At 38.3% G+C, this 14,086-nt stretch overlaps 1 protein-coding gene across 1 annotated transcript in view; it reads right to left on the bottom strand.

Annotated features, from left to right (window-relative positions):
- LOC141557398 (carboxyl-terminal PDZ ligand of neuronal nitric oxide synthase protein-like) overlaps positions 1-13,433 on the bottom strand; it is a 36,416-nt gene extending 22,983 nt beyond the window's left edge. The window contains exons 1-3 of the mRNA XM_074292978.1: positions 12,999-13,433; positions 5,758-5,829; positions 231-323 (exon numbers count right to left, since the gene is read on the bottom strand). Of these exons, the coding sequence (XP_074149079.1) occupies positions 231-323; positions 5,758-5,829; positions 12,999-13,103 (270 nt within the window). The 5' untranslated portion in view covers positions 13,104-13,433. The remainder of the gene's footprint in view (positions 1-230; positions 324-5,757; positions 5,830-12,998) is intronic.
- Positions 13,434-14,086: the final 653 nt, after the last annotated feature.

Raw genomic sequence — 14,086 nt, 5'->3', positions numbered from 1 at the left:
CTGATGTTGGTCCTGCTCCCTCCTTTCTTTCTATTGAGTCTCATCTCAAGATGTCAAAGCTTTTCTTGCCTTGGGGCCTGATACATGGGGGAGGCTGTTATTAAGGGCACCTTAACACTTAAGGATGGGAAGGAAATAGTGTGGTCATGGCTACTCTCTCTCTCTCTGGAAGGTTCTGCCCCAGGAAAGGGTCCTCTCCTTGGAAAAAAGGGAAGGTAAGGGGTACTTACCTTCTGCATCTTCCTGAGAATCACCTTCACACCATCAACAGACACCACGATGCTGACTTTCTTTTTCTTAATGTTTTTTGCTTTGAATTCACACTGGGAGGAAGAGAGATCTTCATCACTTGGAAGCAATTGGCATGGCTGGGCCATGCTAGACACACTGAGTATTCAATAGAATTCCTAATCAACAATGCGTCTGACGGCTATCTTTGTCAGGGATGGACACTCTAGATTCTAGACAAAGTCACAGTTTGTTATGTCAAGAAAGAATCTTAGAACATAGATTATTAGAGCTGAGAATGAACTTAGAACATAGAATGTAAGAGCTAAGAATGAGCTTGGAACAGAATGAGCTTATAACTGTTAGGGTTAAAAATGAACTTAGAACATTGCTAGAGTAGGAATGAGCCTGGGACATAAATTGTTAGAATTAGGAATGAGCTTAGAACATAGATTGTTAGAGTTAGGAATAAGTTTAGAACAAAAATATTAGAGATAGGAATGAGCTTAAAACATAAAGCTAGGATTGAGGTTAGGGCATAGATTGTTAGGAATGAGCTCAGAATGTAGAATATTACTGCATAGAATAAATTATATCAGAACTAGAACTTGGAAATTATCTAGCTAATCCTCTATTTTACAGAAATGAAAACTCAGCTGCCTGTTTCTTGTTACACATAAGAAAAAAAAGCAAAAAAAGTACTACAGCTGAAAGATGGAATATATTCAAGATGCTAACTAGGCCAAATGCATAAAATTTGAAATTTTGCCAGAGTCTCTTTTCCTATCTGAGTAGGAGGAGGATTGGGGGAAAACTGTCAGACAGGCAATCTTGTCTGTTCCTCCAGTGCCTTTTCCATCCCACAGGCCTCCCTCTCTCCTCACTATGGCTCAATGGCAGAAGCCTGATATGCCTGGACTTAATGCTCCATGCCAGGGGGGTCACCTTGGGCTCAGGGAGAGCAGGTATTAGGTATTATGTGAATACTTGCTGAGATGATCTGCCTATTTGTCTCATAGATCACTCGGTATCTTAGTAGAGTGAGGTGGGGTGCACAGGAATCTTTCTTCTTAGAAAACAAGGGAAGAAATGTTTTCTTTTTTTAGTATTTGCTTCCCCAGTGCTTGGTACAGTACCTGGCACATAGTAAGCACTTTATAAATGCTTTTTTATTCATTCATTCCACAGGATTTCATTGACTCTATCTATAAATCAATGCAAATGCATACTGTGTAAATTGGTGTCAGTCCTTGTGGGAGTATAAAAGTATGAAAATCTGAGTATCTGCATATGTGTTCATATGTGTTTGAATAAAAGTGAGTGTGCCTACCTGTATTGGAGTGGTGTATAATTGAAAGTAGAGATGTATGTATGTGCATGCACCAGTGAAAGTGAGTATGAAAGTATATTTATGGTGGAGTATGTATATGTGAATATGTGCATGCATAATCATAGTAATAATAACTGGCATTTAAGAAGCATTTTGACATCTGCAAAGGACTTTATAAATATCTCATTTTATCCTCACAAACTTGGCAAGTGCATAGCAGGTACAATTATTTGTATTCTTATTAATAACAATGATAATAGCTAGCATTTATATGGTGTTTATTATGTGCCAGCACAATTATTTTCTCTTTTGTTCCACAACAACCCTGGGAGGTAGATGCTATTATTATTCCCATTTTACAGATAAGCAAATTGAGCAAACAGATTAAATGACTTTCGCAGGCTAATAAACATCTGAAGCTATATTTGAATTCAGTTCTTTCTGACTTTAGGCTCAGTATTCTATCTACTGCACCATATAGCTGTCCCTAGTACAGAATAAATGCTTATTAATTGATGGACACGAAAGTATGAGATAGACTGTCTTTCCCCCTTCCCATTCCTTGATCCTTAAAGAATCATCATTCCTCATACAGAGAAGTTCCTACATTCTGAAAGCTGAAAGAAGGAGAGGGGGGAGCCATTATTAAGAATGAATGGAGTGCTTGGCCATTAATCTCATGTACTTGCTTCTAAGAGCAGAGCAAATGCTTGGAGAAAGCCTCAAAGAAAGAAGAGGACAAGAAAAGAGCCTGTCCTAGTTGTCCCTTTCCTTTTCAACCATATTTTGAACCATAGCCTTATTCCCTTGCTTAGGCCATGTTGTTAAAGAAGGCTGGAACTCATTCTCCTTCTTTTGAGTCCCCTATGCCTACTAAGGAGAAGGACAGGGAGGAAAGAGCCTGCTATTGGTTGTTGTTTTATTTTAGAAGAATAAATAAATCAACATAGTACAGTGACTAGAGAAAACACTCATGATCTCAGAGCTGAAAGATCCTTGCCTGAAAATGGATGAGCAAAATGTCTAAAAATACAACTAAGTGATAAATTCAAGTCCCGGAAAAAGCAAAGGCTTGGGAATCAGAAGACCAGAAGGGGAGGAGGAAGGTTAAATCCCAAATCTATCTGTGTGATTGACCAGGAGCAAATTGCTTCTCAGAGTTAAAGAACTCTGGAATCTTGATTGTGAAGAGATCTAACATAGATTATTTACTACAATCTCCTTATTTCAGAGATGCATCAAAGTTCTCTCAGAGAGTTTTCTGACTATAAAGTCCAGTGCTTTTTCTACTATACCAACATTGCTCTTCTACTTTTCACTTTCTTAATCTGTAAAATGGGCATGATAATACTTATTCTACTTACTTCACAGTGTTACTGTGAGAAAAGCATAATAGAAATAGGAGCCATTATAATCATTATTCAATGAGAAAGGTAGTAATCACTATCTTATTAAATGACCAATGTTCCTCATTCAAGGTGAAAGGCACTTGAAACTCAATTCTGTCTGTATGACACATCATTAAGGTCATCTAGGACCATTGACTTCCTGAAATCCATGACAATATCCTGAAAGGTCTGGGTCCTCTGATCTCTATCTTTTATAGGAAAATTTTACAGGAAAATTATAGGGAAAAAAGTTTTGGAGTCTGAACTAGTTCTGCTCCTGGGAAAGTGAGATTTTAGGGGGGAATCAAAAAAGGGAGAGCTCACTATTGCTATTGGCTGGAGATGAATAAAAAACCCCACATACTGCCTGGCACAAGGAAACCTAACTTAGATGAAATCATTCTCTTTCAAACAAACAAGGGGAAACCCCAGATTATCTCCTAGAAGACTTCAAATCCATCTGAAAAGTTATTGAATCTAATTCAATCACACTTTATCTGAGAATATAGTTTGAGAACAGAGAAGTAGTGTGGTATTATAAAGTGCTAACCTGGTAGTTCAGCTAACCAGGCCTGGGTTTCAAATCCTACCCAAACATTTACTAGCCATGTGACTATGGGCAAGTCACATCTTCTATATAAGCCTCATTTTTCTAATTTGTTAAATGGGAAAAACAACCTTTGATTACTATACTTCATGGGGATGTTGTAAAGTAGATGTTTTGCCAGCCTTAAGGCACCATGAGAATAGTTTTTATTTTTATTGTTATTCTAAGATACATGAAGAAAAACTAGTCAGAATAACTGTTAAGGGAAAAAATCCATGGCAGCAGAGTATGTATTTCCAGAAAAGGAGAGGAGTGATTAGTCCATTCAATTCAAAGGCATAAATGTACAAGAGATTTCAGGAGGGAGAATGGTAGGGAGTGGAAGGAGCCTTATTTATGATCTCAAAGCCAGTTGTTCTGCCTTAGAACTCAGTGATTATAATAACTTGATTTCTATTTAAAATGTCAACAAATGTATATACACTTTACATATGTATGGGCATATATTTAAATATACACAAACATACATATACACATTGAATTTAAGAATCAGAAAACCTAGATTGCAGGCTCAGTGTTGTTATTTCCTAGCTCTATGACAGGACAAGTCATTTCAGTTTCCTAATCTATGTAATTAGGATTAAAAACATTCACCTGCTTACTTACTTTTCAGTTATAAGGAGTAGTTATAAGGATCAAATGAATAGAAGAAGTAAAACACTATAGAAAAGTCAGCTATTATTAGTATCGTTGCTGTTAATCTTCTTCCACTCAATCCCATCACTGATGCTGGCAACTCAAAATTATGAATGCTAGGCTAGCAGAGGACAGATTTTGGCAGTTTTAACCAAACTAAATAAAATAGCTTAGAAAATAGACTGCAGATAGTCTGCTTCTATGACATCCCATTGCTGTTGTTCAATCAAGCTGACTCTCCATGACTCCATTCGAGATTTTCCTGGTAAAAAATATACCAGAGGAGTTTTCCATTTCCTTCTCCTACAGATGAGGAAACTGGGCAAACAGGGTTAAGTGAGTTGCTCAGGGTCACATAGCTAGTGTTTGAGGCTGAATTTGAAGTGATGATGAGCCTTCCTGACCCTATCATAGTGCAACCTAGTTGCCTATCTGACATCTAAAACCAGCTTAAAGCCTTTTATAACCTGGCCTTTTTTGTACTTTTCCAGTTCTTCATGTGCCTTACCCCTCACCTTTACACAATCTATGATTCAGCTACACTGCCTAGCTAAGGCTCCTTGAACACAACACTCCATTACTTAACTTTTCATTGGATGTTCGCTGTGCCTTGAGTGTTCTCTCTTCACAACCTTGACTCTCTGCTTCTCAGGCTTCCTTTAAGACCCAGCTCAAATTCCACCTTTTGCAAAATACTTTTTCTATTAGTTCCTACCAGCCTTTCCTTTGGGATCACCTTCTGTTTCCTCTGAACTTTTGTGTAATTAGTTATTTACTTTTTAATTTTTCTACTAACATTCAATCTCTCTAAAAGCAGAGACTTGCTCTCTGGGAGTTGTTTTTGCTTTTCTTTGTAGCCTTAATGCTTTATGAAGTTCCTATTACATAATAAAAGTGATTAATAAATGATTATTGACTGACTAAATGGGACTATCATCCAAAAACTGACCACCAGGAGATGAATTATTTTGGCCATAGCAACTCACAAAACGCATCTTAAAGGATCCAATGTGGATGTTCTCTTCCCAGATATAGAACAAAGACCATCTATATCATAGCAGATAGTCTGCTTGAGATGATATGGCTGAAAAAAATTAATGAGGTGATGAACCTCTCTGCACTTAGCAAGGCTGGTCCTTCTTAGATGGCAGACACACTCTTCTTTAACAGGCCTATACCTGAAGGCTTTTCAGTTTATTAAGACTAAATTATTTGACGAATGAATGTTTTTATTATAGCTTTATAGAACTCAGGGTGACTGAGTCAGAACTACAGTTCTGAGTATGATGAGGTTTCATACATAAGGAGCCAGTGGATATTAATTATATGTAATCATTACATGAGAACCCTATCATAATATTATAATAAAATATTATGTTATAATTATGGGTCCCTGAAAAACCATAATTAAATTTTTTTTGCCTTTCTTTGTGTCTCCTTGCTTTGTACTAAGCTCAAAGTCAGTGCTTAATAAATGTTAGTTGTCTTATTGACAGAAAGAAATTCCATAATGTATTTGGATCAGTCCCAGGAAAAACTTTCTGGGATTCCCTAGTCTTAACACTCACCCGGATTCTTCTCATTGTGGCCACAATCTCCATGCGGCTGTTGGGTCTGGGCACATCCAAACTCCCAATATACTAAAATAAAGAGAAAAGAAGAAAACTGGTCATGAAAAAAAGTAAGAGGGAAAAGAATAGACAGAAAATGGGAAGTCACAGCTCCAATAGCTTTAAGTTACCTTCAATTTCCCCACTAAAAGAAGAAAAACAGTATTGGCATCTCAGCAAGTGGTTGGGATGGAAGAAACTCTTTTGAATGGCTTTTCATTGAAAAGATCCCCAAGTTTTCTTCAGGTACCCAAGTCAATTACAGCTGACAAATTAGATTTGTATTGAGTTTTCAATGAATCAACTGCTGGCAAAAGGCTACTACAATCTCCAAATGAACAAAAAGAGGTATTAAGTTTAGAGCAAGGGAAGTGATAATTCTGCTTTATGTTGTCCTGTTTAAAAAGCTTCTGTGTTCAAATCTTGGTACTACATTATAAGAGGAACAATGAAAATATAAAATAGTTCCAAAAGATAAAGACCAGGATGGGGTGGTATCTTTATAATCATAGAATCTAAAAGTTGGAAGGGACCTCAGAAGCTGTTTAGTCTGATTTCTCATCCAAATCAGGGATCATTTCTTCAGATATCCCTAATGTCCCATGCTAATATGAAGAATGGAATGGAAGTGAAGAAGTTAAAGTAGGTTGTACCATGGACTCCTTTTTAATATAATATTTTTAAATAATTGAAGAAAATGCAAAATTTCAGTTAGAGGTTAATGAAAATATGTAATTTTTTCCTCATCTAAAGTCACAGACCCTCTAAAATCTATCCCAGATGTCTTGGGCAGTACATAGACCCTACAATATTTCCAACATTCTTTTTTATAGATAAAATCATCTCTAACCTCAAATTTATTCAGTCATTCAACAAACATTAACTAAATTATGTTATAAATGGTTCTAGGTACCATGTTAGGTGCTGGGAATAAGAAGATAAAGAAGGAAACAGTATCTGCCCTCAAGGAGCTTATGCTACATTCTATTTGAGGGGAGATATCATATACATAGATATGTGGATAGAAGATAGATACAAAGTAATTTTGGGGTCAAGGGAATGTTAGCATCTATCTGGACAATCAGAATGGTTGAACAGATTTCATGTGAGAGAAGGCATTAGTTTTGAGACAAGCTAGAGATTTTAAGAAGTGAAGGGAAGGAAGTAGTGTATTTTAAGGGTAGAGGAGAGTCTCCACAAATATACAGATATGGAGAAAGAATGTGGTTAAACGGGTTAGTTTGAGGGGAATATAAAGTAAAGTAGAAGGGAGTAGTGTATAATAAATCGGGAGAGGAAGGTTGAAGCCAGATTGTGAAAGACTTTAAATATCCATCAAGAAAACTTGCATTTTATTTGAAAGGCCACGATAGGAAGAACTATTTGGTTTATTCAGAGGACAGGGCAATTGCACATATTTTTACTTACCTCAGTCTAAGAACCTCCTCATATTAAGAGGTGTCCAACAGCAGAACATGCTATTGATGAAGTAGAATTGAGAATTTTAAGAGTTGGAGGTGACCTTGGAGATGCTCAACACTGCCTCCCCTCTTATTTTAGGTGATAAGATTGAGGTTTAGAGAATGGAATTACTTTTGATCAAGGTTGCACATGTAGCAAGAATGGTTGAATTGGGATTTGAACCCCTACCTGTGGATTCCAAATTTGCAAGATGTTTTCTGTTCCTGAGAGTTTCCAGGTAGAAGCTGGCATGCCTTTCAGGGATGCCAGAGAGGAAATTCTAGCATCTGGGAGGACACTAGAGTTATAATGAAGACTGTAACTTGTGTGCCTAACAAGGATCATTTGGAGGAGTTAGTGATGTTAACTTAGAGAATAGAAGATTTGGGAGTGTGGGTGGCGACATAATTGCTCTTTTAAAGTATAGGAAAGATTGTTCTATAAAAGAGTGATTAGGTCTGTTCTGTTTGGACCCAAAGACACAAACAAGGACAAATGGGTGGAAAATATAGGAAAGAAGATTTTGTTTCAAAATGATCAGACATATCATACAGTACAATATATTCTCTTGGGAGGGATTGCTCAATCTTGTTCAAGTGGAGTTCAGTTGCTGACCACCTGTCAGTAATTTTTGAGAGGATTTAAGTTTAAATATAGGTTGGATGACATGACTTTTGAAGACTTTTCAGGCTATGAGGGTTATATTCTTCAATTAAGCAGCTATTAAGGAGCACACACTGTGGTCAATGCTCCAAAGGAAGTAAAAATCATTATAAAATCATAGCTATTGTTCATAACATGGGTAACAGAAGATATGTGGTCCAAATCTCCTATTTTACAGATGAAGAATCTGAGGATCAGGGATGTCAAATGTCTTACCTGTAAGTATCAGAGGAAAGTTTGGAGTCCAGGTCTCTCTTAATTTACCAAGCCAATCCTATTTTAACTAGTTCAGTCTGCCTCCCCATTCCTGAAAATATTTAATTAGAGAGATTTTATACTTTCAGGGATGTTTTTTAAAAGTTCTTGCAATAGGAAGGGGACTAAGATTATGTGGGGACTAGAGGCTATAACATATATGGATTAGTTAAAAGGACTAAGGCAATATTCTTGCTTTCAAGTAGCTCACAATCTAGTTGAAAAGACAACAACAACACATGCAGGAAAAATCAATCTTAAGAACTAACTAATTTGGTAAGAATATTTAGAAATGTTATAAAGCAGTAGGAAGTAAAGGCTCTATAGGGGGCCTAACACGAAAGGCTATGGAAATTGAGGAAGGACAGCTCATTCTAGACTGTGGTAGGCAGTCTTCTAGTCAAATTGGTTTCCTTGTGTTTCTATATGTACAATATTGTATCCCTCATCTTTGTGTCTTGCATAGGCTGTCCCATGTCTTGCTTCAGCCTTTTAGAATCATTATGTCTCTTTAAAACTCAGTTCAAAAGGTTATGGAATATTATTGCTCTGTAAGAAATGACCAGCAGGAGGAATATAGAGAGGCCTGGAGAGACTTAAATCAACTGATGCTGAGTGAAATGAGCAGAACCAGAAGATCACTATACACTTCAACAATACTGTATGAGGATGTATTCTGATGGAAGTGGAAATCTTCAACATAAAGAAGATCCAACTCACTTCCAGTTGATCAATGATGGACAGGGGTAGCTGCACCCAGAGAAGAAACACTGGGAGGGGAATGAAAATTGTTAGCACTAATATCTGTCTGCCCAGATTGCATGTACCTTCGGATTCTAATGTTTATTGTGCAACAAGAAAATGATATTCGCACACATGTATTGTACCTAGACTATATTGTAACACATGTAAAATGTATGGTATTGCCTGTCGTCGGGGGGAGGGAATAAAGGGAGGGGGGGTAATTTGGAAAAATGAATACAAGGGATAATATTATAAAAAATATATATATATATATATAATAAAAAAAAAAAAACTCAGTTCAAATACCACTTTCTATATGGGACCTTTTCCTGACCCCACCCCCTTCAACCTTCCTAAATTATGTTATAGTTACTGTATTTTGTACATACTTATATAGGTAAATCTTGTTTCCCCCAGTAAAATGTAAAATCTTTGAGGATAAGGACTATTTCATTTTTGCTTTGTATGTCCAGTACCTAGCACAGTATCTAGAAAATAATAAATCACTTATAAATGTTTATTAATTAATTCCTGGAAACAGTTGGGTTTAACCTGGGTTATCTTCTACAATGTGGGGGAAAAAAAAGTGGAAGTACTTCCAAGAAAGTTAAAATCCAAAAGATTTAATATATAACAAAATATTCATAGTAACTTTTCTGTGGCAATAAAGAACTAGAAATGAAGTAGATGGACATATGAGAAATGGCTGAACAAGCTGTGGTCTGTATAAGTAATAGAATATTATTGTAGAGTAAGAGATGAATGTGAAGAATTCAGAGAAACATGGGAAGATTTGTCTGAACTGATACCATGAAATACACGAAAACAAAAGAACAACATATAACACAATGACAATAGTGCTAGTGAAAAGATCAGAAAAGAAAGTCATAGTTTGACTGAGTAACTGAAAAAGCAACAATGATCTTAGAGAAAAAAATAAGAATGAAACAAAATTGCTTCCTCTTAGGGTGGAAGTAGGGAAAACTATGAAGGTTAAAGACCTTGTCAACATAGACAATGTGTTGATTTTTTTTTTCCTAATTGCATTTCTTTGGTGCATGGTAGAGATAAGTTCTTATGGATGAGAATGAGGGCATATCTAGAAATTACTATGACATAAAACCAAAATATATTAATAAAATTTGAAGTGAACTTTTTAATTTCAAAAAAGCAGAGAGGTGAGTGCACTGAGCAGAGAAAACTCTATTGCCTCTAATGTGGTAAGACTCTAAATAGATCCCTTTTTCCCCCCTCTGAACCTCAGGTGCAAGTGAAAAAGTGGGACCAAGGTCCTTTCTTGTTTTCATATTTTCTGGTCCTAAAAGCTAAAGATGAATGGTAAGTGGACCTATTTTGTAGAAGCTGACTTTAAGCAGGAATATAGCAAGAGATGGGGTTAGAATATCAGATGGAAAGAAAGGCTGTAGAAAGCCTTGAAGACCAAGCAAAAGAAAACAGTTATTTTCCCAAGATTACCATTGAATTCTGCTTCAGAAGCTTCAGGTTTTGAAACAACCTTTAGGAACCTGTAACCAAATCACCCCTTATCTACTATAACAAGTTCCATTTCCAGCTAGGTCCAGGGGTCTTAATGTATAAAAAAGTTAACATTCTTGTTATATATGTAATTCGTTAGAGCTGAAATGAATATTAGATCTCAGAATATTAGAGCTGGATAAGGTATGAGGACCTTTAATTCAACTACTTATTTTACATATGATAAAACTGAGGACCAGTGAGGTAAAAAAAAATCATAGAATCTAGAGAGCTGGAAGGGATTCATAATCTATTACAACTCCTTTGCCTAAGATCACAGAGAATTATTAGCAGTAGGGCAATTTCTGAAGCCAAGTTTAACTTATTCAAGGTAGATCCTTTACCAAATTGTATATATTAAACTGATAATAAACTGATAATAAACTGATAAAGGTTTTAATAACCATTTTTCTTAACCAAAGCCAATTGGGAGGCACGCCAGTTTAATTTAAGCCAAAGGTAACAAGAATGACTTTTCGGAGTTTTCTTCTTAGCTCTAATGCTTACTTGTGGCTGCTCAATTATTTGGGAAAACTCCATCTGCTATGTCTGACCTACTTAAAATGAGTCAGATATCTGGCAAATATCTGATATTTGAGTCAAACACTCAAATCTAAGCAGTTAACTCTTTTGGTCTGTTCAAACAGAAAAAAAGGTCAGGTTGGTGGCAATGCTTAGGAGAGAGAGAGAGCCCGCCAGTATTCAGAGACAGCCCCACTCTGAACAGTTCCTAGGAGAACCCTGAAAGAAAAGGGACATAATTGAAGGGAAATTCTTATGGTTCCAAAGTCACTTCCTTCTTGCTAGCAAATGCTGTCCATCCCTCCCCACAAAAGATATTTACCCATCAGTCAGTCTCTTGTTCTTTTTTTTAATCTAATTATTCCCTCTATCTTTTTCTGATTGACATCCATTAGAACTGGAAGAGACCTTAAAATATATAAACAGAACCTTTGAGTTCATATAGTCCACAACTCCCTCATTTGACAGAAAAGTACACAGGAAATTAATGGCAGTACCCAGACAAAATTACATATTTTCAAACTCTTAGTGCAGTGAGATTTATAAAGCACTTTCATTACAACTCTGAGATAAGTAATAAAGTTACTATTATACCCATTTTATAGATGAAGAAGTTGAGTTTCAGAGAAGTTTAGTGACTTGTCCATGATCACAGATTCTGTGTCCTCTAATTCCCAAACTAATGCTTTTTTCCCCATTACCCTATATGTTTCTCTATATGGCTATTCTAGTTAATAGTAGTCTGAGGTGCAGTTTTGATTAGAATTGGACTACATGACTTTTCACATGCCTTCTAACCCTAAGTACTACACAAACCAGCTTTCTGCTTCAATTTCTTTATCTGTAAAAGAAGGGTGCTGAACCTCTAGAGTCCCACTGACTTCTAATATTCTACCTTATATAATTGCACTTATTCATTCTTTTTTTTCATTTTTTAGTCATAAGCACATCCACTGGGGAGAAGTAATTCAATATTTAAGGATCTGTGATTTTATTGGTATGAAATTCTTTCCAAGAGATCTTTTATAACTTAGTGGCTATATCTTAAAGGGTTTTCTGACATTCAGAAAAGTTGTGACAGAACTAGTAAATTTCAATGACCAATTTGACCCAAACTTTCCTGATTCCAAAAGCCAGGTATACCATAAAAATTCTCTAGAAGATAAAAGCAGCAAAATCTCAAGTCAATTTTGCTGGGAGAAGGTTGGAACAATCACTTAAAATAATCTATTGATTTCATTTATCCATGTTGGATTTTGTGTCCTGGAACTTTTTACAAACCATTAAAGAACATGCATATACCCAAATCCCAAATCCTCCTTTTACTGAGGATGTCCAAAGACGTGACATTCATTTAGGATTATCTGCAGTATGGCAGTGACCATGCCAACTGGCCTTAATTGACACCATATCCCAGAACAGAGGACAGGAAAGGCAAGCTGGGCAGAGCTGGCTGGTGACAGGTGGACTGGAAAAGAGGAAGAGTACCAGTCAGGATCTAGTGCAACAGAAGACATGCTGCTATGGAGTAGTAGGAAATAGAAAAATCGAGAAGGAGAGATAATTCTACAATGTTAAGAGTTTCAATGAATATTAGAATACAGTGTCAGAACTGGAAGTGGCTTTGGAAAAGGTCTTAAGGGGTCAATCTCCCACTCAATGTATGAAATAGGGAGAAAGAAAATGGAAAATGAAGCCTATAGTGGTAGTTGGGGAACAGAGGGGACAGAAAACAGATATGTGTGGGAGTGGTGGTGGTAAGGGACAGGATTCAGGAAAACAGGAGAGTGTTCCTTGTGTACCTCGGGAGCAAATACCGTTTTCTCTATGCCTCAGTGTTCTTATCCGTAAATAAAGGTTGGGAGAAGATGACTTGGACGGTCCCTTCTGGCTCTAACGTTACTAGGTTCTAAGGTCTCTCTCCACGGTGGACGTTCTGTCTGAGTCTAAGCCGCCTCTGACATTGAGTTCTAAGATCTGTCCAGCTTTGCCATTCCAGGCACGCCCCATCGCCTTACCTTGGCCTGGAATTGGATGCCGTGCTGAAAGGCTTCTTCGCTGTGTAGCGGGAGCCGTGAATCGCAACCCTCCTCTACCAGGTTGTATCTGTTTTTCACGGGCATGGCCGTTCCAAGTCCCGGGTGCGGAGGTGCCCAGTCCTTGCTCCCGCGGGATGGCTGTGGCAGCGCTCCCCGCAGCGGAGCTGTGGCCCTCTTGTCCACTAGCCCGATTTCCGCCGTCTCCCGCGCCCTCACACGTCGCCAGTCTCCTCTGCCCTGCCAGCTGCCCAGAGCATCCCCAGCTGCTGGATCGAGCACCGGCCTGCCCGATCCCAGTCTCAGTTTCCCAGTCCCGGAGGATTGGGGAGACAGGGCTTTGTAGGGGTGCAGAGGCCTTTCGCTGGGCCAGGAACCCGGAGGGGTGAGGTTCGTAGGCTCCCGCCTCCCGCCTCCTCAGCCCGCTGGGTTTGAATGAGATACTCAGCCCCCTCCGTTTACCACCCCCCCACCCCGCCCCCAGCCGAGCTTGGCCCTCCCCACGCAGCCGCTGCCCCATTGGCCCAAAGTTGCCTCACGTGAGACCCGGAGGCTGGGGCTACCGCCTCCCTCTGTCGTTAATGTGCTGGGCTGAGCACCTGCTAGCCTCTAGTCTTGCAGCACCGCTTCCCCTCCGACCTCCCGATCCCTAAAGCCCCCACTAGCAGGTCTGTCCCAGTCTGGTAGACAGGCCTGATTGCTGGTTCTTGGATTGGACCGCGCTCCTAAGACTAGATAGAGCTAAAAGCGCTTCGGGGAACCGGGAGAGCCAAGACAAAGACTTAACAAACTGAGAGGCAGATTTCTGGTCGATGTAATGAATATTTTCTAACAATGAAAGCGTCTTCCATGGAATGGGCTGCCTTATGAGACAGGAGGCACCTTGTTCCTTCCTAGCATTCAAGCAGAGGCTAGGTGACCACCCATTAAAACCATTGTAGCGAGGAGTCTTGAGTGAGGTAGGTGAGATGAAATTCAGTGTTCTAGTTTGTGTTCTAACGAGCCTTCCAACTTTAACATTCTGTATTCTAAGGTTCCTTCCAGCTCTATCGTTCTGAGTTCTAAATTTT

Source organism: Sminthopsis crassicaudata, chromosome 2 (genome assembly GCF_048593235.1).
Source record: "Sminthopsis crassicaudata isolate SCR6 chromosome 2, ASM4859323v1, whole genome shotgun sequence".
NCBI lineage: Eukaryota > Metazoa > Chordata > Mammalia > Dasyuromorphia > Dasyuridae > Sminthopsis > Sminthopsis crassicaudata.
The sequence above is the reverse complement of the archived record's forward strand: the minus strand, read 5'-3'. Positions and strand labels throughout refer to the sequence as shown.